This window comes from Populus nigra, chromosome 12 (genome assembly GCF_951802175.1).
Source record: "Populus nigra chromosome 12, ddPopNigr1.1, whole genome shotgun sequence".
NCBI lineage: Eukaryota > Viridiplantae > Streptophyta > Magnoliopsida > Malpighiales > Salicaceae > Populus > Populus nigra.
In genome coordinates this window covers 2,611,337-2,635,623 of record NC_084863.1, presented here as the reverse complement: position 1 = coordinate 2,635,623, position 24,287 = coordinate 2,611,337, and the positions used below count along the sequence as shown (strand labels likewise).

At 30.5% G+C, this 24,287-nt stretch overlaps 3 protein-coding genes across 3 annotated transcripts in view; 1 reads left to right on the top strand and 2 right to left on the bottom strand.

The window, feature by feature from the left end:
- Window positions 1-24,287, top strand: part of LOC133669680 (uncharacterized) — a 276,271-nt gene that overhangs the window by 77,467 nt on the left and 174,517 nt on the right. The window contains 2 exon segments of the mRNA XM_062089913.1: window positions 12,858-13,003; window positions 13,509-13,615. Of these exon segments, the coding sequence (XP_061945897.1) occupies window positions 12,858-13,003; window positions 13,509-13,615 (253 nt within the window).
- Window positions 1,040-5,190, bottom strand: LOC133669593 (probable leucine-rich repeat receptor-like protein kinase At1g35710). The gene is made up of 2 exons (XM_062089791.1): window positions 1,864-5,190; window positions 1,040-1,622 (listed from the first exon to the last, which is right to left on the bottom strand). The coding sequence occupies exons 1-2, from the start codon at window positions 5,174-5,176 to the stop codon at window positions 1,231-1,233; spliced, it is 3,705 nt and encodes a 1,234-aa protein (XP_061945775.1). The 5' UTR covers window positions 5,177-5,190; the 3' UTR covers window positions 1,040-1,230.
- On the bottom strand, window positions 15,375-19,122 carry LOC133669679 (TMV resistance protein N-like). Its single transcript, XM_062089912.1, has 5 exons — window positions 18,435-19,122; window positions 16,264-16,318; window positions 16,036-16,074; window positions 15,914-15,958; window positions 15,375-15,796 (listed from the first exon to the last, which is right to left on the bottom strand). Exons 1-5 carry the CDS (start codon window positions 18,938-18,940, stop codon window positions 15,407-15,409), a joined length of 1,035 nt encoding a protein of 344 aa, XP_061945896.1. The 5' UTR covers window positions 18,941-19,122; the 3' UTR covers window positions 15,375-15,406.

Genomic DNA, 24,287 nt, shown 5'->3' with positions numbered 1-24,287 from the left:
AATAATGGTATGCTTCAAAGGAAAGAGGAATAATGGTACTGGCAAATTAATTTCCCAGCATCGATTCTCTTGCCCGTCGACCGTACAAGTTCCCAGCACCAATATTTTTTTGTTTGAAATAATTAATTTCAGCTCGATGTCCTCTATGAACACCTCAGTTTCCAGACTAGAAGATTGTACATTGTTTAATAGTTCTTGCTTGGAGATTCTCAATCAATATGATGGGAAAGAAGCATGCGATATCTATGCTTCAGTCTGTTGTGGTTCGCTTGGTGTGGCTTTGCAGTCAGCCACGTTCGTGTGATTTTGCTGCGTGGTTCCTCGCAATTTCTGGCAGATTTCCAAGGCCAAATTCAATTTCATTTGGAAAGGGGACAACATTAGAGCCTCTCTAATAAAAAATACTATATTAAAAAGCTAAATTAAAAAAATAATTTTTTAAATAATATAAATATAGTTTTTTTTTATTATATATATTCTAATGATAAAAAGCTATTTAAAAAAATCAATTATATTTTAATATATTTCATATTAAATTAATTTTAATATAATTATATAGCTAATTTAGATATTTTATTATAATATAATTATGATATTATTAATTATATAATTAATATGAGTAATTTATAAAATTAATATAAAATTAATGAAGTAATATGAAAGTTAAAAGATATAATTTAAAATTTATTTATATGAATATTTTTAATTTTTAGTTTTATATGTATTGTTAAAATTTTAATTTTTTAAAAATAAATTCAAGTTCAAACTTAAAAAAAAAACCGTTAATATTTTAAATTTTAATTTTTAATTTTTTTTAAAAATAAATTCAAGTTTGAAATAATAACGGCCAACATTACCCTTGCTTTTTGATCAGGTACTTAGTTGTGTTCACGCAATTAGATTACAAAACGATCTCTATAAACTTAAAAACTGCATATTCACATAAATCCTCTCATGCTAGTTTATTCATTTCAGCTCAATATTGAATTGAAGATTTCCTTTATTACAAGGGATGAAACAGAATCTTCAAACCCAGGTGTCCTCATTATAGCAGAGAGCCTTTATTCACTTTGATTGATAATAATACTGTATTAAAACATATTAATCGTTGAAGAAACAAAATACAAAGCAGAGAAATAATTTATTACAAACAAAGCTACGAAAATTGAAAGTAACATAAGTAGAAACAATCACATACTATATAATTATAGAAAATCTTTTGGAAAATTCTCAGCCTGTCACAGTCGTTTGAGGCATCAGATCTTCCAATGTTACTGCGGAGAATGACTTTGGCAGCGGAGGCCATCGAGCTATGAGCTCCGAAGCTACTTGTCGCATGGTTGGCCTAGATTGGGGATTGGCAAGCAAGCATGCAAATGCTATTTTGATAATGGAGACCACGCCTTCTGCAACTCGATTTTCAGGAAGTGGGATACGCTGGTCTATCACATCCTTCAACAATGCATGCTGGTTGATTTGTGAGCACGACGAGGAGGAAAATGCTGATGCAGAAAGAGATGAGATGAGATCACCCGGATGCATTCCCATTATTACTTCCATTGTGACCACTCCAAAGCTGTAGACATCGCACTTCTCGTTCACTCTCATTGTGTAAGCTAGCTCTGCAAAAATTCTGGTCATTTTTTCATAGTACTGGCTGTATCATACTGCTAATATGACAATATATTATACATAACCTTTAGAGCATCCAAAAGTAGCCCTCCATTTTCATAGTACTGGTAGTATTATTCTGCTTTTATATATATATATACATACACATTTATATATATATATATATATATATATATATATATATATATATATATATATATATATATATTGAGAATGAAATCAAGTATGTACCTGGAGCTGTGTATCCGAAGGTGCCAGCAAATGAAGTCCAGTTGGTTGAGTCAGGCATCAAGAGCCGAGCTGTCCCAAAATCCGATACATGAGCCTCGTATTCCAAATCTAAAAGAACATTGCTGCTGGAAATGTCTCGATGAATGATTGGAGGCGAGCAATCATGGTGCAAATAGGATAATGCATTGGCCACTCCTTTAACAACATTAAGCCTTCTATTCCAATCCAAGTCCATTGCCTGTTCTTCGCTAGATAAATTCATCTTCAAACTTCCCCTTTCTATGAACTCGTAAACTAAAAAAGAGTGCTCTACTAATGAACAAAATCCATATAACTTCACAATATTCCGATGTCGAATATCTATTAACATGCGAATCTCATTTCTAAAAGTTTTCAAATCCATAAGCTCGCCCTCTCTTGATGGGTGAAGTTTCTTCACGGCAACCACCTGACCTGTTGGCAACATGGCTTGATAAACAATTCCGTATCCCCCTTTCCCAATGCAGTTATTGAAGTTGAAATTATTAGTGGCCTGGATGATAGTGTCATGTAGGATCTCTTCCTCATGGCCCCATACTACAAAATTGTGTGGACTTTGTCGCTCTCCTAAACAGGAAACTCTTTCTCTACTTGTTCGGTGGTGAAAGTATAAACACCCAACCATGATAAGTAGTAGAAGTAGACTGCCCAGGAGAGGAAAAAGAATCAAAATGACAATTTTGTTGCTCTTTCTCCTGCTTGTAAGAAGTGTACAAGGCTTTAGACCACTGGCATTTCCACAGAGGCCACTATTATTCATAAAAGCTTCAAATGGAGCTTCAATGAAGCCTTTGATTTTGGGGATAGGGCCCTCTAGTTCATTGTAGGAGATGTCTACAATTGTCAAGCTCACCAAATCTACAAAAGCAGTTGGAATCAAACCGGAAAGTTTGTTGTGAGAGAGGTTCATCGTTTCTAACTGTTTCAATTGCCCAATTTCTGATGGTATCTCTCCTGCCAGAAGATTCCCACTGAGATCTAGATCTCCAAGAAAACGCAGGAAGCCTATCTCAGATGGGATGCTCCCTGTGAACTTATTATGACTCAAGTTCAACTGTAATAAATTTGAGCACACTCCCAATTGTTTTGGGATTGATCCACCAAGGTTATTAGAAGCTAAATTCAGGACACGAAGTTGAGATAGCATTTGGATTTCAACGGGAAGGACACCAAATAGATGGTTGTTATGAAGAGCAAGGTTGAACAACGCCTTCAACTGCCCCAATTCTTTTGGAATTGTCCCCTTCAGGAGATTTGACGAGAGATCAATCATTTGTAGCCCAGTAGCCTTTTCAAGCTCTGATGGTATCTCACCGGTGATATTATTGTTTGACAATTTTAGGCTCGTCAAGTTGTGAAAACCTCCCCATTTCCACGTAAGCTCACCATAGAAATCATTGTGACTTAGGTCCACATAGTTCAAGTGTGGGTAGAGGCCAAAATCTTCAGAAATATTCCCCGTCAATTGGTTCCATTCAAGCCTAACTCTAAATAGACGAGTACAATTTCGCAAGCTTTTAGGGATTGGACCAGAAAAATGATTGTAGTCGGCTGTAAAATTTACAAGCAACCCACCAAGGCACAAGTCTCGTGGTAAATGGCCAGTGAAATTGTTTGAAGACAATTGCAAACTCATCAAATGTGTGAGGTTATTCATCTCGTGGGGTACAGAACCATTGAGATTATTAGTGTGCAAACTCAATTCAACAAGGGATTCAAGTTGTCCTATTTCCCGAGGAACAGATCCAGATAAATTATTAATGTTCAGATAAAGTCGAGTGAGCTTAGTCATGTTTCCAATAGAAGAAGGAATGGATCCAGAAAGTTTGTTACCCAAGAGATTGAGACTGGATAGGTGTTTTAGAGTTCCAATAGAGGCTGGGATCAAACCAGTAAGATTATTTTCACTAAGACGCAAATCAATGAGCTTAGTCATGTTTCCAATAAAAAAAGGAATGGGACCAGAGAGTTTGTTATCCCCCAGAGAAAGAATTGATAAGTTTCTCAAATTTTCAATAGAATAAGGGATCCTACCAGTTAAATCATTGCTCGACAAGTCAAGGTTACTGAGAGACTGTAGTGATCCTATCTCTGGAGGTATGAAGCCAGAGAGCTTGTTACCCCATAGATAGAGACTGGATAGGTGTTTTAGAGTTCCAATAGAGGCTGGGATCAAACCGGTGAGATTATTTTTACTAAGACGCAAATCAATGAGCTTAATCATGTTCCCAATAGAAGAAGGAATGGGACCAGAGAGTTTGTTATCCCAGAGAGAAAAAACTGATAAGTTTCTCAGATTTCCAATAAAAGAAGGGATCCTACCAGTTAAATCATTGCTCGACAAGTCAAGGTTACTGAGAGACTGTAGTGATCCTATCTCTGGAGGTATGAAGCCAGAGAGCTTGTTACCCCATAGATAGAGACCGGATAGGTGTTTTAGAGTTCCAATAGAGGCTGGGATCAAACCAGTGAGTTTGTTATCCCCCAGAGAAAAAATTGATAAGTTTCTCAGATTTTCAATAGAAGAAGGAATGGGACCAGAGAGTTTGTTATTCCCCAGATAAAGAATTGATAAGTTTCTCAGATTTCCAATAGAAGAAGGGATCCTACCAATTAAATCATTGCTCGACAAGTCAAGGTCACTGAGAGACTGTAGTGATCCGATCTCTGGAGGTATCAAGCTAGAGATCTTGTTACCCCGTAGATTGAGACTGGATAGGCGTTTTAGAGTTCCAATAGAGGCTGGGATCAAACCAGTGAGATTATTTTCATAAAGGTAGAGAAAGTTAAGACTTGTTAACAATCCTATCTCAAGTGGAATATTTCCTGTGAAATGATTATCAGACAAGTCTAAATTGGTGATTTTGGTTAGGTTACTAATGTGGAATGGAATAGTTCCATAGAGTGAATTGTTTGAGAGATTGAGAGTGAGAAGATTAGGGAAGGATGAGAAGTTGAAACTATGAAGCGTACCTCTCAGACCAAAATGTGGAAGGCTGAAATCCGCGACACTTGTAGAACTGTCACAAGTGATTCCAAGCCACTTGCAAGGGCTGCTGCCAACCCAAGAAGACAGGACAGATTGGCTGTGGTTGTCATCAAGACTTGCTTTCCATTTTAGGAGAGCCTCCGCTTCTTTATTACCTTCAGCAGCACCAAATGAAGTTGCAGCGGAGTTAGGAGGAAAGGCAAAGAAAGAAGGAAAGCACATTAGAAGGAGAAAAAAAAGGACTTGGAGAAACATTGAGAATGGTTTCTGTAGGAAGGACATCATGTCTAAGGGATATGGTTTCCTATGGCAGATGAAGATCGTAGACTCCAATGATAGGTATTTATAGAAAAAAAGAAATGGAGTATTTATTGGAATTTTTAATTGTGAAATTTCCTATTCATCTTTGTTCTTATTTTACAGAATTTGACATATATACGTCAACAACAGTGACATCAGTTTTTATTGGGTGGAAGATTTGCTAAATCTTAGGAAAATTCATTTTCAAGTCCTATAATTTCTAAAGATGCTTAATTGTTGGTTCATTTGTTCAAAACCCATAGCTGGTTTAATGTGAATAATTAAGAATTCTGGGAAAAATTATAAATAAATTTTTTTAAAATATTTAAGAAATATTTTATTATTATTTTTAAGCAATTTTTATTTTATATTTGGGGTTTTTTAAATAAGGATAATTTTTATTTCATAAAGCATTTATTATTGTAATCTTTTTGTTAAGTGGAGACCTTGGGCCATTGTCCAAGTTGTTCATATGCTCTTGCTGGCTTTGTCAAAACCTTTGTTCTTAATAAAGCATTTATTATTGTAATTTTTCTAGGATATTGTTAAAATTCATGATGTTTAATAATTTAAATTTGTATGTTAAATTTCACTTGTTTTATTCGTTATTCATTCTAAAATTTGATTTTTTGATCCATGATTTTGTACTAATTCAATAAAATTGTTTTTGTGTTATATATATAAATATAAATTAAGAAAAATAAATTTATTAAACATACTATTTAATTTTCTACACTAAATAAAAAAATAAAAATAACTAAGAAAAAAATATTTTGTTTTTTAAAATCATTTGCATCAGTTTTCTCTTCTTTAATTGAATCGGTGAAGAAATAATGTAAGAGACTGCTTAATTAATCGCTGGCGCTCTCAATTAATTGGAATGGCAAGGTATAGGAATCTTTCATTCTGAAATTTCTAAATAATCTTTGTTCTACCTTTCCAAATCATCGTTCCAAATTTGACTTTTCCAAAGATTCATGATGTAACTTTTTAACTGCCTTTAGCGCAAGAAAGCAGCTCTCGAGGTGTAGCATCTCGGGAGTTTTTTTTTATTAATATGATTGTGTTTACATCAAAAAAAAATTCACATAGAGATAGGTCAAGGAAGATTTAATTTATCCAAAAACTTATTTGACTCATCAACAAACATAGCTAGTGCAATAATATTTAATATTGTTTCATTACTCAATATTCATGATATTTTTCTCAATGTTGCCTTCACAAATTGCTAATTAGTATGTTGTATTTTTATGCCTTTCACATAAATCATGGTTATTTTCATAGTTATTAAGCTAAGTTAGTTTCAACCCATGTTAATTATAATATTTTTAAAAATAAATAAATAAATATTATTTTAAAAAGAATTATTTTAAAAAAAATCAACGGGTTTTTACTAAGTCAGGTAGCTTGGGTTTCTTGAGTTACTAAGCCTAATTTTCTTTCTTTCCTTTAATTTCAAACCATAAACTCTTTTCGTTTTCTTTTTTATTATCAACATAATTAAATTAAATATTTTTAAAAATATAATTTTGAAAACACATAGAAAAATTGGAGGTAAAAAAGGGATTGTAACACCATGCATGTCTATATATTGACTCGTTGACCCAGAAAATCTTCATGAGGGTGTAACTTTCTAGAATTTATAAATCGATAAGCTATGCCTGTGATATCATGGGTGGATCTGATGTAAGTTGTTTTCATGTTCATATAATTAAATAGTGTTAAAGAATAATATAAAATTATTTTTAAGAGTTTATATAATAGTTTAAGTTATTTTATTGGAATGACTATTTGATATGATAACGATATCTTGATGGATAATGATTAAATAATTATAAATTTAAATCTTAATAATCTTATTTTAATAAATAAATTTAAAGAAAAGATAGTTCAACCTATCTATTGTGCAATGTTCAATAGGCAATGTTCCCTTGGCCCCAGATTGTGCAATGTTCAACCTATCTATTCTCACATCCGACATGTGGGCTGTTGTTTTCCGCGTCTTTTATTACCATGCACCAACAGGTAATAATATGTGTGTGTATATATATATATATATATATATATATATATATATATATATATATATATATCTGTCTCTCTGTGTGTGTGTGTGGGGATCATATTTTATTTTTTAATAAATTTATAGATGTGGTCAGTTATAGTTTAATTGCAGGTTGATTGGTTATACTTTCTTTATTTTGCAAGTGTAGGTCCACGGGAAGTCATATAAATCAAATTGAAACATATCCGGAATCCAGGTTCAAAATAAACCGAATGATTAAATGGAAAAATCTAAAAAAATACAAAAATCCCAGCAAGAGAAATTGGATAATTAAATTAAATATAAAAAAATTAAATTTTTCTGAAAATATAATTTTGTAAACACAGAGAAATTGGAGGTAAAAAAGGGATTGTAACACCATACATATCTATATATTGACTCATTGACTCAGAAAATCTTCTCGAGAATGTAACTTTCTAGAATTTATAACGGACAAGCTATGCTTGTGATATCATGGGTGGATCTGATGTAAGTTGTTTTCATGTTTTCATGTAATGTTAGAGAATAATATAAAATTATTTTTAAGAATTTATATAATAATTTAAGTTTTTTTATTAAAATGATTATTTAACATGATAACAAGATCTTGGTAACTAAATAATTATAAATTTAAATCTTAATAATCTTATTTTAATTAATAAAATTAAAAAAAATAATTTTAAGTTTAAATAACTTTTACTTGAGAAATTGTATTAGAAAGTAACATAAAATTATTCTTATAAATTTATCTTATAACTTAAATTTTTAAATTAAAATAATTTTTTAAAAAATACGTCACTACTAGAGTTGCATCGACCAAAAAATATCATAACTTGTCATGTTAAAAAGTACTTCACTAGAGTTGCATCATTATTCCATGAAAGCCTCAACCTGTTTATCGTGCCCATTGGGTTTAAACTTCCGAATGGACTTGATACATCATGAACATGGAGATTCAACAGTTGGTGAACTCCCTTGGCCCCAGATTGTGCCATGGAAGTCATGTTGTCTTTGGTTTTTCTTTAGTCAAGTGGACGGAACGTATCACAGCCAATCACGTTAATTTTGGGTTTTCTTTTTCCTTTTTTCCAGTGCAGCTTTATTGAGGTTTTCTTTGCGTTCACATTCCTGAATTTGACAGCTTTGTAGGTTTTTTTTTTTATCGTGGTTGAATGGTCCGAGACAACCTGTCTTTTCTTTTCTTTTCTTTTCTTCTGCAATGAATCCGTCATGAAATGTCACAAACTGTCGCATTGGAGGCCTCTCTGTATATGCCATGAAAGCTTCACCAACGAATAACACGTTTATCGTGCTCATTGGGTTTGAACTTGCTTATAATTGAAGTACTTAGAAATTCAGTAGCTAGTATGATTCCAAAATTATCTTAACTCAATAGCTTAAATTATTAAGTAAAATTTTAGGATATGATTTATATTATTCTGTAACACACCCTTTTAAGTAAAAGCTCTTTAGACTTGAAACTTGCACATATTCATATTACCTTATGTTTTATTTTTATCAAATAAATGAGGATGGTGAGATTTGAACTCATGACCACTTAGTTATCAAAGCTCTAATATTATGTCAAAAAATCATCTCAATCTAATAGCTTAAACTGTTAGGTGAGGTCCTATAATATGATTTATATTATTTTCTAACATCCTTTCATTAGCCACAGATTCCGGTGCGAGAACTAAGAAGTCATATAAAATAGCAAATGCTAAAAGATGTTTTTACGAGACTATATTAAGAATCAAATTGAAACATATTATGAATATGGGTTCAAAATAAATCGAATGATAAATTAAAAAAAAAATAAAAAAATCCCAACATTGAAGAAGGATGGAGAATAAAAACAGAATTTAGTATATCTATCTTTAATTGTATAAGTAGAGAAACAAAGAATTTAACGAATTGAATTAATCTGTGGGCTTAACAAATAATCTTTTTAAGATTTCAAGAATTGTTTTATATTTTTCTTTAACAACATAAACACAAAGATATTATTGAAAACATAAATATGCATCAAGATATTGATAATAATGATAAAGTAAGTATTTATGGAAAACGTGTTGTGATGAAATCATAATGTATAATGTTCAATCTATCTATTCTCACACCTGACATGTGGGCTGTTGTTTTCCGTGTCTTTTTCTACCACCAACAGGTATTAGGTATTAATTAATACAAGATGACATGCTCGCGCGCTACCGTAAGCTTATAAAATAAATGTACTTGATAATATTATAATTATGAATCAATGCTAGATAAGTAATAAAAATTAAAGGTATAATGAAGCAAATATTTCATGATAGAAAAAAAAGTTGTGTTGGTAATCAAAAACTTAAAGACTGAACAAAATGATTTGTAGCAATTTATAGTGTTTTGTAAGGAAAAATACAGTACTTTCACCACATGATTTAGCTTTTCAGTTAATAAAAAGCAAAAAAAAATTACAAAGCTAAATTATCTACCAACTTAATATTAAAAAAAAACCAACAAAGATAATTTTGGAAGGAAAAAAACTCATGAGAAAAAACGTTGCAGCAATTGACAATGTTTTGTGAGGAAAACTATAACACATTTCCCAATAAAATAAAATAAAAAACCATTTAGAGAAATATTGTAGCAATCCACAGTGTTTTGTGAGAAAAACTACAATGCTTTCCTCATATGATTTAGCTTTATTGTAATTATAATTCTTAACCAACTTAATATTAAAAAAACAATCGACAAAGATAATTTTGGAAAAAATCATTAAAAAATTACATGGGAAAACACTGCAACAATTCACAGTGTTTTAAAGAAAAAAAAATTACAAAGCTAAATTCTTAATCAGCTCAATATTAAAAAAAAAACAGAGACAATTTCAGGAAAAAAAAACAAAACAAACACCAAAAAAAGAAAAAAAATCGTGTTGGAAACACTGTAGTAGTTTACAGTGCTTTGTAATGAAAGCTACAGTGCTTCCCCACATGATTTAGCCTTATTTGTAATGACTTGTAATTATAATTCACAAACAACTCAATATTAAAAAAATAAAATTGAAAAAGATAATTTGAAAAAAAATATAACAAAAAAAAACTATGCAGAGCGACACTGTAGCAATCCACGATGTTCTATAAGCAAAGCTACAATGCTTTCCCCACGTGATTAAACTTTATTACAAAGTTAAATTTTAACCAACTCAATATTAAAAAAAATCAAATCGACGAAGATAATTTTAGAAAAAAATATTACAAAAAAAGAAAACACAAAGGAAACTGGAAAAAAAACCATGTGAGAAAAAACTGTATAAATCCATAGTGTTTTGTGAGGAAAAACTTGTATTTACTTGTAATTGCAATTCTTAACCAGCTTAATATTAAAAAAATAAAATTGACAAAAATAATTTTAGGGAAAAACATAACAAAAACAGAAAAAAAACCATGTGGGAAAAAACACTGTAGCAATCAATAATAATTTTCGAGGAAAGTTACAGTGTTTTCCTCATATATTGTAACTGTAATTTTTAACCAGCTCAATATTAAAAAATAAAATAAAAAAAGATAATTTCGGAGAAAATTATAAAAAAAAACCATGCAGAGAAACACTGTAGCAATCGACGATGTTTAAAAAAAAAATTACAAAACTAAATTCTCAATCAGCTCCATATTAAAAAAAATTGACAAATATAATTTTCAAAAATAAAGAAATAAAATAAAAAAATTATGTGGAAAAACATTCCAGCAATCCACAGTATTTTAAATAAAAAAATTACAAAGCAAAAATTTTAACCATGTCAATATATATAAAAAAAGAAAAAATAGGAAATTTGAAAAAAAAAGAAAAAAAACTAAAAAAAAGAAGGAAAAAGTTAGCAAATATATATATATATACACACACACACACACACACATACATGTGTGTGTGTGTGTGTGGATCATATTTTATTTTAATAAATTTATAGTGTGATTCATGATGAATTAGTTTAATTGCAGGTTCACGGGAAGTCATAAAAATCAAATGAATAGCAAATATAAAGATGTTTAAATGAGGTCATCTTATATAAATCAAATTAAAAAAATACAAAAATCCCAACATTGAAGAAGGATGAAGAAAAAGGACAAAGAATTCAATATATGTATCTTTAATTGTTAATTTGGTTTCGCACACATATTTAGATTATGTATTTTGTTACAAGTATTTCAAAAAAATAATATATTTTGTAATTTTAGCCATTTTTTTATTTTGATGAAAATACCCTTGACATCAATTTCAATATTTTTTTTGTCACTGAAATCAGTTCCAGTCATTAATTTTTTCTTTCTAATGCTATTTTTCAACGAGTTTTTCTCATTTAAGTACTGAAAAATACAACAAAATAAATATTTAATTCAAAATAAACTTTATCTTATGAATATAAGATCCGACAATCGTTTCCTTTGTTTTTTCTAATGTTTTCCTCACTCATTGAATTCTTTAAATTTGACTAATTATTGGTCATTAATAAGAGCATATATAAGGAATAATGGTACTGGCAAATTAAAAACGAGAATTTTGATTCTTAAGAATCATTTCTGTTTTTGTTTTAAAAATATTAAAATACCAACAATTGATTTTCAAAGACAAACAAAGTGGCTTTAAGAAAATTGGATTCTAACCGTTTGATTTGTGGGTTCAAATACACATTTGTCTGCGTTTCAAGCTTTTTTTTTTTGTTTGGGCCTAAACTGTGTAGAAAAATATGTTTCATAGAGCAGGCCCAGTGCATGCCTGAGCTAGGACCACTCACGCAACCCAGTATTTTATATCACTTTCTTTTTCTTCCTTTGTTTTTGTCTTTTGTTGTGTCGATTGATTGATTCATTTATTTATCAAAAACTTAAAAAAATTATATTCTTCCTTTTAAAATATCTTGATTCAGTTATTTTGGTATGTTTTTATTTTATTAATTTTTCTTTTTTCAAATAATCTTATATAAATTCATCAATTATATTAAAGAAATAAGTAGATAGATGGGATATGGGAGTAGATTTGTTATTCTTAAAAAAAAAAACATTTCAAAGAAATATAATTAAAAAATATATTTTAATACACACATTTAACATTGTTAAAAATTAACATATAAAAGTTGGAGGAATATGTTAGATCGGACTAGATGGGTATTTATTTTTGTGATTGAAACTATATTTTATATACTTTTAAAAAATATTTTTGATTGAAAATAATATTTTTATATTTTAAAATTATTTGAATGTATTAATATTAAAAATAATTTTTTTAAAAAATAATATTATTATCTATTTTTAAATTAAAAATATTTTAAAAAATAATAACTTTCATACTCCCCAGCACTGGCCGAAAGAAAAGCTAAGCTAAGCAAAAAAATCCTTGACGAGGCAGATCATTAGTGGCTACCAGTACTAGAGAAATGACACATACATGGACTCACTAACTGATTCTATTCCATGTCTGTTACAAAAATGACGGGAATATGCTCTCTGAATCCAACAACCTTAATGACTTTTAAGGTCTCAAGCAAGGGACCCACCCTTCAAATTATTCATTCTGTCGAAGTTTTAATTTTCAAGTTGAATTTCTCTCTTCTTTCTAGCCAATTTACTAGCATTAATTTTGCAGAGAATTCATGGAATTAGATGCTGCTCAGGAGCAACAGATAATGAAAAGAAGAGCCAAACTAGAACTAAAACCCCACAGATTTTGAAATTGGCTGTAAGTGGGATCACAGAGCTTTTAAGGGTTGTCTCCTTCTCAGGCAAAGAGAGGTATCTTCCTTATTATTCTCCCTCTTCAATTGCGTTTTCTGGTTTTCTTGGGAAGATGTCCGGAAACAAACAAAATGAAACAAAACCCTCTTCCAAAATTGCTTCTTTTAAATGCTGTTCTTCGTGTCGAAGATGAATTATGACATTGACATGTCAAAAGGATGAGCTTTGATTGTGTTTTTTTTTCCTAAGAGGGGACAAGGCCCAACTCTATGAATCTTGAGGGGTTATGTGTGTGTGGTTCAGGGTTTTGAGAAAATATTGGAAACCAAACAAAGAAACACATAGCCCTCTTTGAAAAAATTGCTGCTTTTGGATGCTGTACTTCGTGGGAAAGAAAATTGATGACAGTGACAACATAAAAATATTAACTCTTAATTAGAGTTTTGTTTCTTGTTATGAGGTGTAATTTTCGTGGATTTTTAGGGATTATGCTGTGTGTGTGTTTGAATTTTCAGGTTTTGATTGTTAATTAATTGTTTATTTTCTCCCTTTGGTTCTGTAGATTAGAGAAAGTGAACAACAAAGATAGAGATGAGATATCTGTTTCTGGTATTGATGATGTTATAATGATCCTCAAGTCTGATTATGAGAATTCTTATTTCGTCACAGGTATTTATATGCTCATTGAATTTTATACTGATTGTTTCGTTGCTTTCTTGATTTCCCCTCTCTGTTGAGTGAAGTTTGCATTTTAGGAACCAAGATAATAATTGGGTTATGGCCTTTTCTTGCAGCTAAGTCGACTTTTGTTTTTATTTTACTTGAATTAGGTGTTGTTCATCTCTGCATCCTTTGAAGTTTTTCCTTCCTGTCTTTAGTGTGCTGGTGTTGCTGATTTTGAATTTGTTGGTTTGACTTAATGGATTTCATCTCCCTGCATTTTTTTAAGAGCAAAATCAGCTATGCTGTGCCCTTTGTGTCCCGTACTTTACCTATCTGATTGCTAATTTGATGAAACTGCTGGTTGTGTTCTATTGGGTTATTCGAGCCAATCCTGATATCTTTGACAGTGAGAACTATTTTAGGAAACATATAGTTAAATCATCACCCCAGCTTATAGTCCAAACAGCATAGTTTGGGAACTTTGGTGTAGTGATTGAGAACTGGCTGGATAAAGCTGTTTTTATTTAATAACTTCTCTTTCCTGTATAGAATGTCAAGTTCTTTGATCAATTGCCCGAACTCAACATACTACTTTGGAATTTGTCATAAAGTTCAAACTAATTCAGGCTGAGGCCTAAATTAGTTTATTTTCTGTAGGAAAAGGGTGCAAAGAATTCAGGCTGACAAAATACAGAATAAACAGTGTGAGCAGAATAAATATGAGGCCTGAGGCCTAAAAAGTAGTATATTGATTCCACGATCAAAACTTGAGGCTTTCTTGCACCAGCCAATACACAAGCAACGAAGTCAAAAGCTCTCCCGACACCTAATTTAGCCCACTTATCTTGGCTTCTTAGTCTTTTTATTTTTTTATAATCATCAAAAATATATTGAAAAGATTATAAAGCTAGCAAAATACTGGATTCTTAGTCCTTAAATTACAATTGTTTGTTTTATCAAGACGTTTGTTGGGTTGTGGACTACACCATGAGGGATAACCCCTCTCCATTACATGATAGTGAAATGAATTAGAGTCACTGAACTCCTTAAACCTGCTTCGTTAAAGAAAGTTGTCGGATATACAACTGCCATGCTATCTATTTTTTTTTGGTTATTCAAAGAAAACTCAAGAGCTTAATTTGTCTCATCTTTTTTTTTTTTTAATAACCTTCAAGAGTATATTAAAAAGATTATAAATGTTAGAGAATAATATAAATCATATCCTGAAATTTTATCTAATAGTTTAAACTATTGGGTTGAAATGATTCTTTGATATGGTATCAGAACCTTAATAACCAAGCGGTCATGAGTTCGAATATCATCATCCTCATTTATTTAATAAAAATTAAGCACAAGATAATATGATCATGTGCAAGTTTCAAGTTCAAAGTGCTTTCACTTGAAGGGGTGTGTTAGAGAATAATATAAATCATATCCTATGACCTCACCTAACAGCTTTGATACAACAAAAAATAAAGAAACTATCTAAGATTTTTTATTACACTATAATTTGATGTCATCAAAAAAAATCTTAAAAAATCATTTTTTATATATACAAGTGAAGTTTGAATCGAGAATGGATGATTGCACAGTGGCAACAGCAGCAGGAGATGAAACGTTAAGATTTTAGAATGTTTTTGGAGTTCCAGAAGTGGCCGCTAAAGCTGCTCCTAAAGCAAATCCCGAGCCATTTTCTCACTTGAATCGCCTTCGCTGAAGCTTAAATGAAAACAGAACAACAATTCAATAAATCTCGCAGAAGATGTGCCAATAATTTGTCTCATCGATCCTTGTATTCTACCTTTCCTTAGTTAATTTATAGATGAACACACATAATACAAAGATAAAAGGCAGAAGACACATTTTGATGGGATTATCTTTCTTTTGACGAGCATATACATACTCTACTGTTGAGTAAAAACATTGCCAAACTGCACCAAACAATCCAAAAACCTCAGAAATAGTGCCAAAAGCTCTTCCAGATGGTAAAGTATCGCGATGAAAATTGGGCAATAGGGTCTTCTCATTCCTTGCTTCCTTTCGAGCCATGTAAAATTCAATGCCAGCAAGAAGCAGAGCTATAAATGCCAACACCATCCCAGTTAATGCATAACCTAGCTGGTCAAAAACCGCTGATACGATCTCTAGAATTAAGTTTGTCATCAGCAATGTCCATCCTATTATTTCCTATAAAAAGATAAGTAATAAACCAAGTAGTTAAGGAAATCTTACGATACTAGAGAAAAAAAGAATGTTTTCGTAGTTGAATTTATTGAATAAGATATATTAATTTGATCCACTTACTCTTACAATAGATGAAGGGTCTCCATCATCCAGCAGCTCTTGTGTCTGCACCATATTTAATTAATTATTAATAAACAATACAATTTTTTTCCAAAAATAAAATTATGTATGAATAGTCTTACAATAGATGAATTGTCTCCAACATCCAGCAGTTCTTCTGTCTGCACCATTTAATTATATTAATAAAAAACGCAACTTTCTCCAAAAATAAATAAATAAATTTCTGTATGAATTTTGATCTTCTAACCATATTTATGTGGCCAAGTTGGTGTTTAATGACATTCTGATCATCTTTTTACTCTAATGAATATCGGTTCATCAAACAATATTTTCTAATATTTGGTGGCTACCTTTAGGTGTTTCTTCACATCTTCGACAACCTTTTCCACAAGCTCCACTTGAGTACTGTTCAGAGTGAAAGAAAGTCACCAGTAACAAAATAAGAGAGCATGCAAGCTACAAAAAATTGTCATTATTGATCTATCTATATTATTTACTAATGTCTTTGAAAGCTCTACAAGTTGTGTCAGTAACCATTGATTAATAATTAATAATATTTGTTAACTATGTTAAAAAAATCATCTCAACCTAATAACTTAAGCTATTAAGTGAGGTTTCAAGATATGATTTATATAATTCTCTAACGCACTTTCTCAAATGAAAGGTTTTTAGGTTTGAAACTTGCACAAACTCATATTATCTTGTACTTAATTTTTATCAAATAGAATGAGATTATGAAATTCAAACTCATGACCGCAGTCAACAAAATTTTAATATTATATTAAAAAACCATCTCAACCCAATAAGATTCCAAAAGATAATTTTTATAACTTTAATAAAATACAAAGCTTTTAAAAGCTCTACAAGTCATGTTGGCATTAAATCATGTTTCAATAATATTTGCTTGTGTGTTTGTATACAAACATTTATAATCTCAATTATTTAAAAGAATCAATCAATTAATAAGTTCTAATAAATTAAAGTAAGGATCATTTTTTTTTCTACATGATAAAACGCAAGCTCTAAGTGTGTTTGTTTTTTTTTATATATAAATTTTTGGATTCAAACTTTTTTAGCTATTATAAAAACTAAAAGTAATGAATATATTACAAGAACCAAAAAAAGAATACAAGGATAGGATTTATAATTAGGATACTTTTAACGGTTAATAATTATAATCAAAATAATGGTTCTAAATATTAGGTTTTGTTTATTTTTTACATAAAAGAAGAAGAAGAAAGAAAGAACAATGAAATTAGTTATATAAAATTATTCAGAACATTAGATAGTATAATACATTATAAAATTAAAGAAAAAAATGAATTATAGAAACAAAGAGAATGAATGATGATATTGTGATAAGTTTTTTTTTTTAATTATATAAATAGATTTATTAAATTTCTTTGAATGAACTCAACATATCGAGATATATATGGAAGGTTTTTTTAAAAAAAATATTTAAGAAAGAACTTAGTGTTTGTTGTTATACAAACTTATTCTAAAATATACTTAATCAAATAAAAAAAGATATTTTCTTAAATTCTAGTCGGTTATTAACTATAAACCTTGCTATAATAGGTAGTTAATGATACTCAATAAATAAAAGAGATAAAATTTGTATAGATGTTTGGACGAAAAGAGACAATAGTAGCCGTTGAAATGATCTTGATAATTCTCATCATAAAAAGGATGTCGTTAAGAATTATGAATTAAGATTAAGAAAATAAACTGTGAATGGTTTATGGAATTTTGTTTTGAATGGTGGCATTGGTAATATCATAGAATATATATATATATATATATATATATATATATATATATATATATATATATATATATTAAATTTGGATTTTATTAAAAAAAAAGATGTATAAAGGATGGCTTGTTCTCAAATATATATATTAGATAGATTCGATAAGTTTTATTTTTTTATTTTTTAGCATGTGTATTATTTGCTACAGTTTTATTGGTTGTCAGCATGACAACGAAAAATGACTTAGAGAACGATCATTAATGAAGACATTGTAGAATTTTCTTATACAACTCTCTGGGCCAGGCTGAAAATGCCCCCTTCCTGCCAACTCTCACATTGTCATTAATTTCTCATTTTATATTCTAATTAAAATTTAATAAATTAAAATCTTTAAAAATTCGTGAGTTTGTTATATTTTAAAACACTCAAATACTAAATAAATTAATTTATAAGTAAAGTGAGACATAAAAATACATAATTTTATTTATCTATATTCGTTGAAAAAGTTTATATATACTAGTCCTATATGTTTAAACTGTAATTAGGAAAAACATTCTAACAAATAAATATAGAGTTAATATATGGTTTTTAAACTAAATAAAAATATAAAAACAATATTTAATTTCCTAAAATTATCGTGCATCTTAATTTCAAGTTTGATGGTTTTGTACAAAGTACGAACGGAGAGATAACAGTTCTCTGATTTTCTAATAGCCTAATGCAAAATATGAATCACAGTTGAAAATAAAAAAAGTGAAGGATATGTACCCATTCCCATTGTGATGCCATCCAGGTAGTTTTCCAGCTTCCTCAAGAGCTTCTCTCCACCTTTTCACCGTCTCCAATTTGTCCTTAAATATTTCTTCGTGCCTGTCAAAAGCTTTGGAGAAAACACCTTTCTGTTCTTGAACATCTGAAGAATCTACCTTATAGAAAACTGGAAGAACAACTTGTCCAGAGGTACGTTTGCACTGGAGAATCTCCACGAGTTCTTCAAGACACCACCTGGAGGAAGCATAGCGTCGGGAGAAGATGACTATACAAATCCTTGATTCTTGAATTGCCTTAATGTGGGGGGAATCTTCATCTCGAGGAAGATCGTTATCGTCCAGAAAGACATAGAACCCTGCGTGGTGTAAGGCAGCGAAAAGGTGACTTGCAAAATTGTTGCGAGTATCTGCTCCTCTGAAACTGAGAAACACATCATAGGTCCATCCATGTGTAGAAGAAGACGGCGGAGAAGAAGACAGAGACTCAATGGGCATGGAAGCCATAGAAAGGAACAGTTCAGCAATCTAAGTCCAGAAGAACAGAACTGAGACTCAAGACTCGTTGTTTCTCTCTTGGAAAAGGGATCTGCTGTCTCATCCCAGAGTCTATCAGTCAACAGACTTGTTTCTATTCATATACAGGACAGATAACATGGGATTTTTCGTAGCATATAATAATTATTTGGTAATTTAACATCTACACCAATCAGTCAATGCAATGTAGCAATAGTTAAAACTCAAGTTGGAATAAAATAACACAGAAACCGGTGAAGCATGAAGTTACATAGAGCCTTCGGAGTGGTTAATTACAAGGTACCGAGTAGACGAGGCTTCTTAGACTATGCACCATGGTTTTTAAATTCCACTTTGGGTATGTCCTGTGTTTTAGGTAAACTGGGAATACCCTAGATTAACCTATTTTTTATATAAAAAATTAAAAATGATATTATTAAAAAAATTAAAAGTTTTAGTCAAGTTTTTTATATGTTGAACGAGTCAAGGGTCAATTAAGGTTTTTATCTAAATTATACTGAGAGAAACCCGACCCAATCTAAACCTTGATCACCCGATCAACCTACAGGACAGGCTACGTTTTAAAACAATATGCATAAGTTAGAGTAAAATCGCTATATTTTTAATTTAGTCCCTTGTTTGGTTTTAAAAATCATAAGTTGGAGTCCAGCTCGCAGGAAGGGGAGACAATTGAAAATGCTGCCCATGTCTACCGGCCGTGAAGTGTCGGTGGGAGTACGACATGCCTCAAAGAAAGAATCATTTTGGGAGCTGGATGCGTAGTTTCTTGGAAGCAGCTTATTAACAAGTTATCTGCTTCGTACACCCAAAAAATAAAAAATAGTTTGAACATTGTTATGTTAGTGAGGTATTAATTTTATGTTAATTTGTATTATATGACAGTTTAAATAATTGAATCTCACTACTACTAATTTCATAAACTAAGTCCTTTTGTTTACATTAATTAGCATTAGCACTAACTTGTTGTCAAGCTCGCATGGCTCGTGTTTATATTGAATAAATCTAACTTAGCCTTCAATTGGTAAAAGAAGATAATGCTTAGAAAAATGATAAATTTATCCCATAAGCTCCATTAAAGTAATCAAGCAAAAGAAATATTATAATTAGCTAAGAAAAACAAATAATATTTTTTAGATCCATGAGTTTAATGACGTGATTTAAATTCAAAGGATAATGAATTTATATCAAATTTAAATTAAAAGATGAAAATCTACAATTTGTATAATATGGAATTTTGGACCAGTAATAATAGAAATTGATAATATATACACACACACACACACGCCAGTAAATGGAGATTTGACTGGATTAATACATAAATAAGCGAGATAGGGGTATTTCTGTAATAAAAAGGAAAAGCAACCCCTCCCTCCTCTCTAATAAGGCCGACGGCAATGTGACAGGAGGAGGGGAGAGTGGATTTTTCTTATTTCCTTCTAAAATTCTTTGTTTCTCTCAAATCCAAGGCATTAAAGGTGGATTAGGAGGTTTTAACAAGAAGATCAACTAGGTTAAAGAATCTTGGAGTGAGAGAGAGGTTAGAAGTTAGGGTTGAGGAGAGAAAGTGTCAAGCTTGAAGGAAGAAGGAGATTTTTGGGGAAATTGGGCAAGAGGCATAGCAAATTGTGATTTATTAATAGTGGTAAGTTATAATTTTATTTTATTTTTTGCTTTAACTACATTTTTGTAATGAAATTGTGGTGGGATTAAGAATCCCCAATTTATGCAAGGGTTCAACCTTACTAATTATTGTTTGATTTTGAATTCATCCCATGACTAAAAATTCATTTAATTCAGTGTTCTGATTTGAACCTAAGATGATTGAACACTGAATTGTTGACCCTTGCCAACTGCTTTCCTTCAAGTCTTTCTCTTTCTGTAATATATTTATCTCTATGACATCTCTCTCCAATAATGGACAGCCAGCCAATTTAAAGGCTAAACCCGCCAATAGAAAGAAACCAAGATTTCTTAAATTTTAAAATTATGGGTTAGTTTTTATGATTTAGGGTTTCAGGTTAGTCAAGGTTAGGGGCTTGTTAGGGTATTGTTCAGGGTTTGGTACGTTTTGCGTCTATTAAACGTGACTTCTTTAAATTTGGGAGAGAGATGTGATAAATACCAAACAGTGCTATTTAACTAAAAACAATTCCACCTGTGTTATTTGGCCAATATTGCCAATATGCAGTTTTTTTTTAAAAAAAAACAAATTAGCATTGTTTGAAAATATTGTTGGCAAAAAACATAGTTAGAAAAAGTTTTAATGAAATATCATTGTTCGGTAAATATTGCTGTTGGAAATGTAACTGATGACGACAATATAAAAAAGAGAGAGGAGAGAGAAAAGAAAGAATGAATGAATAAGATCTTAAAGCTCTGATGATAATAATTTTGGTATCATAAAAAAGATCAAGATCTTGATGAGACAAATCCAATGATATTAAAAAAAGGTTACCAGATGTGTAATTTAGTTAAAATCTTCTCATCTTTGGCTTCTATTATTTTGAGGAAACCAACTTCTTCCTCGTCAAGTTTTTTATTTTCAAGTTTCAAAATTAGTTGTTCTTAACAGTTGGGATGGTTTGGTTTTTACAAGGATCTATTGGTGATTATTGGATGTAGCTATTAATGTCGGAAGGATAATAGTCTTATGACATGTTAAGACAGTGGATCGAAAATTGTTCTATGCTTGTATATCTACACTTAGGATTAATCATCTCTTCTATTTATATCTATTTTTTCTTTAAAATAAATCTAAAAAATAATTAATAAGATATTATTGGTTAGTCTCTTGGCAGTATAAAATTTCCGATGCCTGTGGTATCATGTGTGGATCTGTTGTAAGTTGTTTTTGTGCGTAATTAGCAAAGTTGAAGAGATCACTAGTTAGTATTGAATCAGTCAAGAAATGTCACAACTTGTCGTGTTAATTGTTTCTTGTTACTTGATAGCACATTCACAGCATGATGCCATTAAAGCTTCACCAGCCAATAACCTGTTGATCATGCTCATGGAGTAGATGCATCATGAACATGGTGATTCAACAGTTGGTGAACTCCCTTGGCCCCAGATTGTGCCGTGGGGTCTCAGGGAAGTCATGTTCTCTTTGGTTTTTCTTTAGTCAAGTGGACGGAACGTATCACAGCCAATCATGATAAGATTCAACGTTAATTTTGGTTTTTCTTTTTCCTTTTTTCCAGTGCAGCTTTATTGAGGTTTTCTTTGCATTCACATTCCTGAATTTGACAGCTTTGTAGTTTTTTTTTTATCGTGGTTGAATGGTCCGAGACAACCTGTCTTTTCTTTTCTTTTCTTCTACAATGAATCCGTCATGAAATGTTACAGACTGTCGCATTGGAGGCCTCTCTGTATATGCCATGAAAGCTTCACCAACCAATAACAGAGTAGATGCATCATGAAGTACTTGGAAATTCAGTAGTTAGTATGCTCCCCTTCATTAGCCCTAAATTAACCCATAATAAACCCATAATAAATATAATTTTCAAGCTATTATTTGAAATATTTATATTCTATTACCCGAACTATATCACTATCATGTATATGAAAGTCTCAGATAAGGAAAAAAAAGCTAGAAAAAGTTAAAATTTTATTAAGTTGTACATTGTACATGTTTATAATTATGGCTTAAGTTTGTATAATTTGTTTTTCAATTTTATTGGATTTTCGAATTGATAATGTTGGATGCAAACCTTGGTTCTTAAAAATCAATCCCAAGCACAGCTACTTTGGGATTTCTTGATAATTCCAAACTATAAGAGTTGAAATAGAATATGTTTTTATGTATAGGGGTCAAAAAGTAGTTTACCAAAAAGTCAAGTTTGCTTTTGTGTACTTTTTCCTGAATCAAATCTGCACCCAACACGTGTCACTGTAATCCCTGATGCTCTCCATCGTGCGTCAATCGTACGGCAGGAAACAGTGGGGACGACTCTAACGTTAGTGCAGAAAACTTTGCCCACTTTCTGCACCTTTCAGTTACTAAAATACCCTTATCTTTCTTGTCTGGCTGAAAACATGTCTAAATACATTCAATTTAGAATTATTTTGCAAAACGACAGAGTTTGGTGAAATTTATGGAAGAATGACTTTAGAAAGTATTTGATAAATAACATATTTACAATACAGTCACCTTTTTTTATTATCAGTTCGTACATAACTTCGTTATTTTCAATAATAATTGTTTTATTGTATTATAAAATATTTGTTTCTTTGCAAATTAATTAACAATTTAAATTTTTATAGTGAATATTTAATGGATAAAAAATAAAATTCAAGAACAAATAACCAAAAGAGAGAAGAAAAATAAAGTGATGTGATAAGAGAGAGAAAAAAATATATGATCACTAGGAACACACCATAGATTCTTTTTGACATGATCGATACTGTTAAAAAGATCTTAACGAAGTAATTTTATCTACACATTGAAAGATCACTAGACAAATTCATAATTAACCCTAAATTAACCCATATATAAAAATTGTTTCAATTCATAATGTTTTTAAGAAAAAAGTTACAAAACTAAATTCTTAACTAGTTTAATATTAAAAAAATAAAATCAAAAAAATTTTGAAAAAAATCATAATAAAAAAAACAAAAGAAAAAAAACCATGCAGGAAAACACTGTAGCAGTCTATAGTATTTCATGAGAAAATCTACAGTTGTAATTCTTAACCAGCTCAATATTAAAAATAATAAAATCGATAAAGATAATTTTGAAAACAATCATGTGTGAGAACATTGTAGCAATCCACAGTGTTTTAAAGAAAAAAACTATGAAGCTAAATTCTCAACCAGCTCAATATGAAAAAAATAAAATCGACAGACAATTCTGGAAAAAAAAAACAAAAAAAATCATACAAGAAGAAAAAAAGCATGTGGGGAAACACTGTAGCAATCCACGGTGTTTTAAAGGAAAAAAACTACAAAGTTAAATTCTCAATCAGCTCCATATTAAAAAAAAAATCAACAAAAACAATTCTGGGAAAAAAAAGAAGAAGACAATTTTGGGAAAAAAAACAAAAAAAATGAAAAAAATAGAAAAAAAAGTTGTGGGGAAAGTTAAAACCAAATTCTCAACCAGCTCAATATTTTAAAAAAATTCAACAAAGATAATTTTGGAAAAAAATATGTGGGGAAATATTGTAGCAAAACAAAAACCATGTGGGAAAACATTGTAACAATCCACAATGTTTTAAAGAAAAAAACTATGAAGCAAAATTCTCAACTAGTTCAATATGAAAAATAAAATCGACAAAGACTATTTTGGAAAAAAAAAGAAGAAAAAATTCATTAAAAA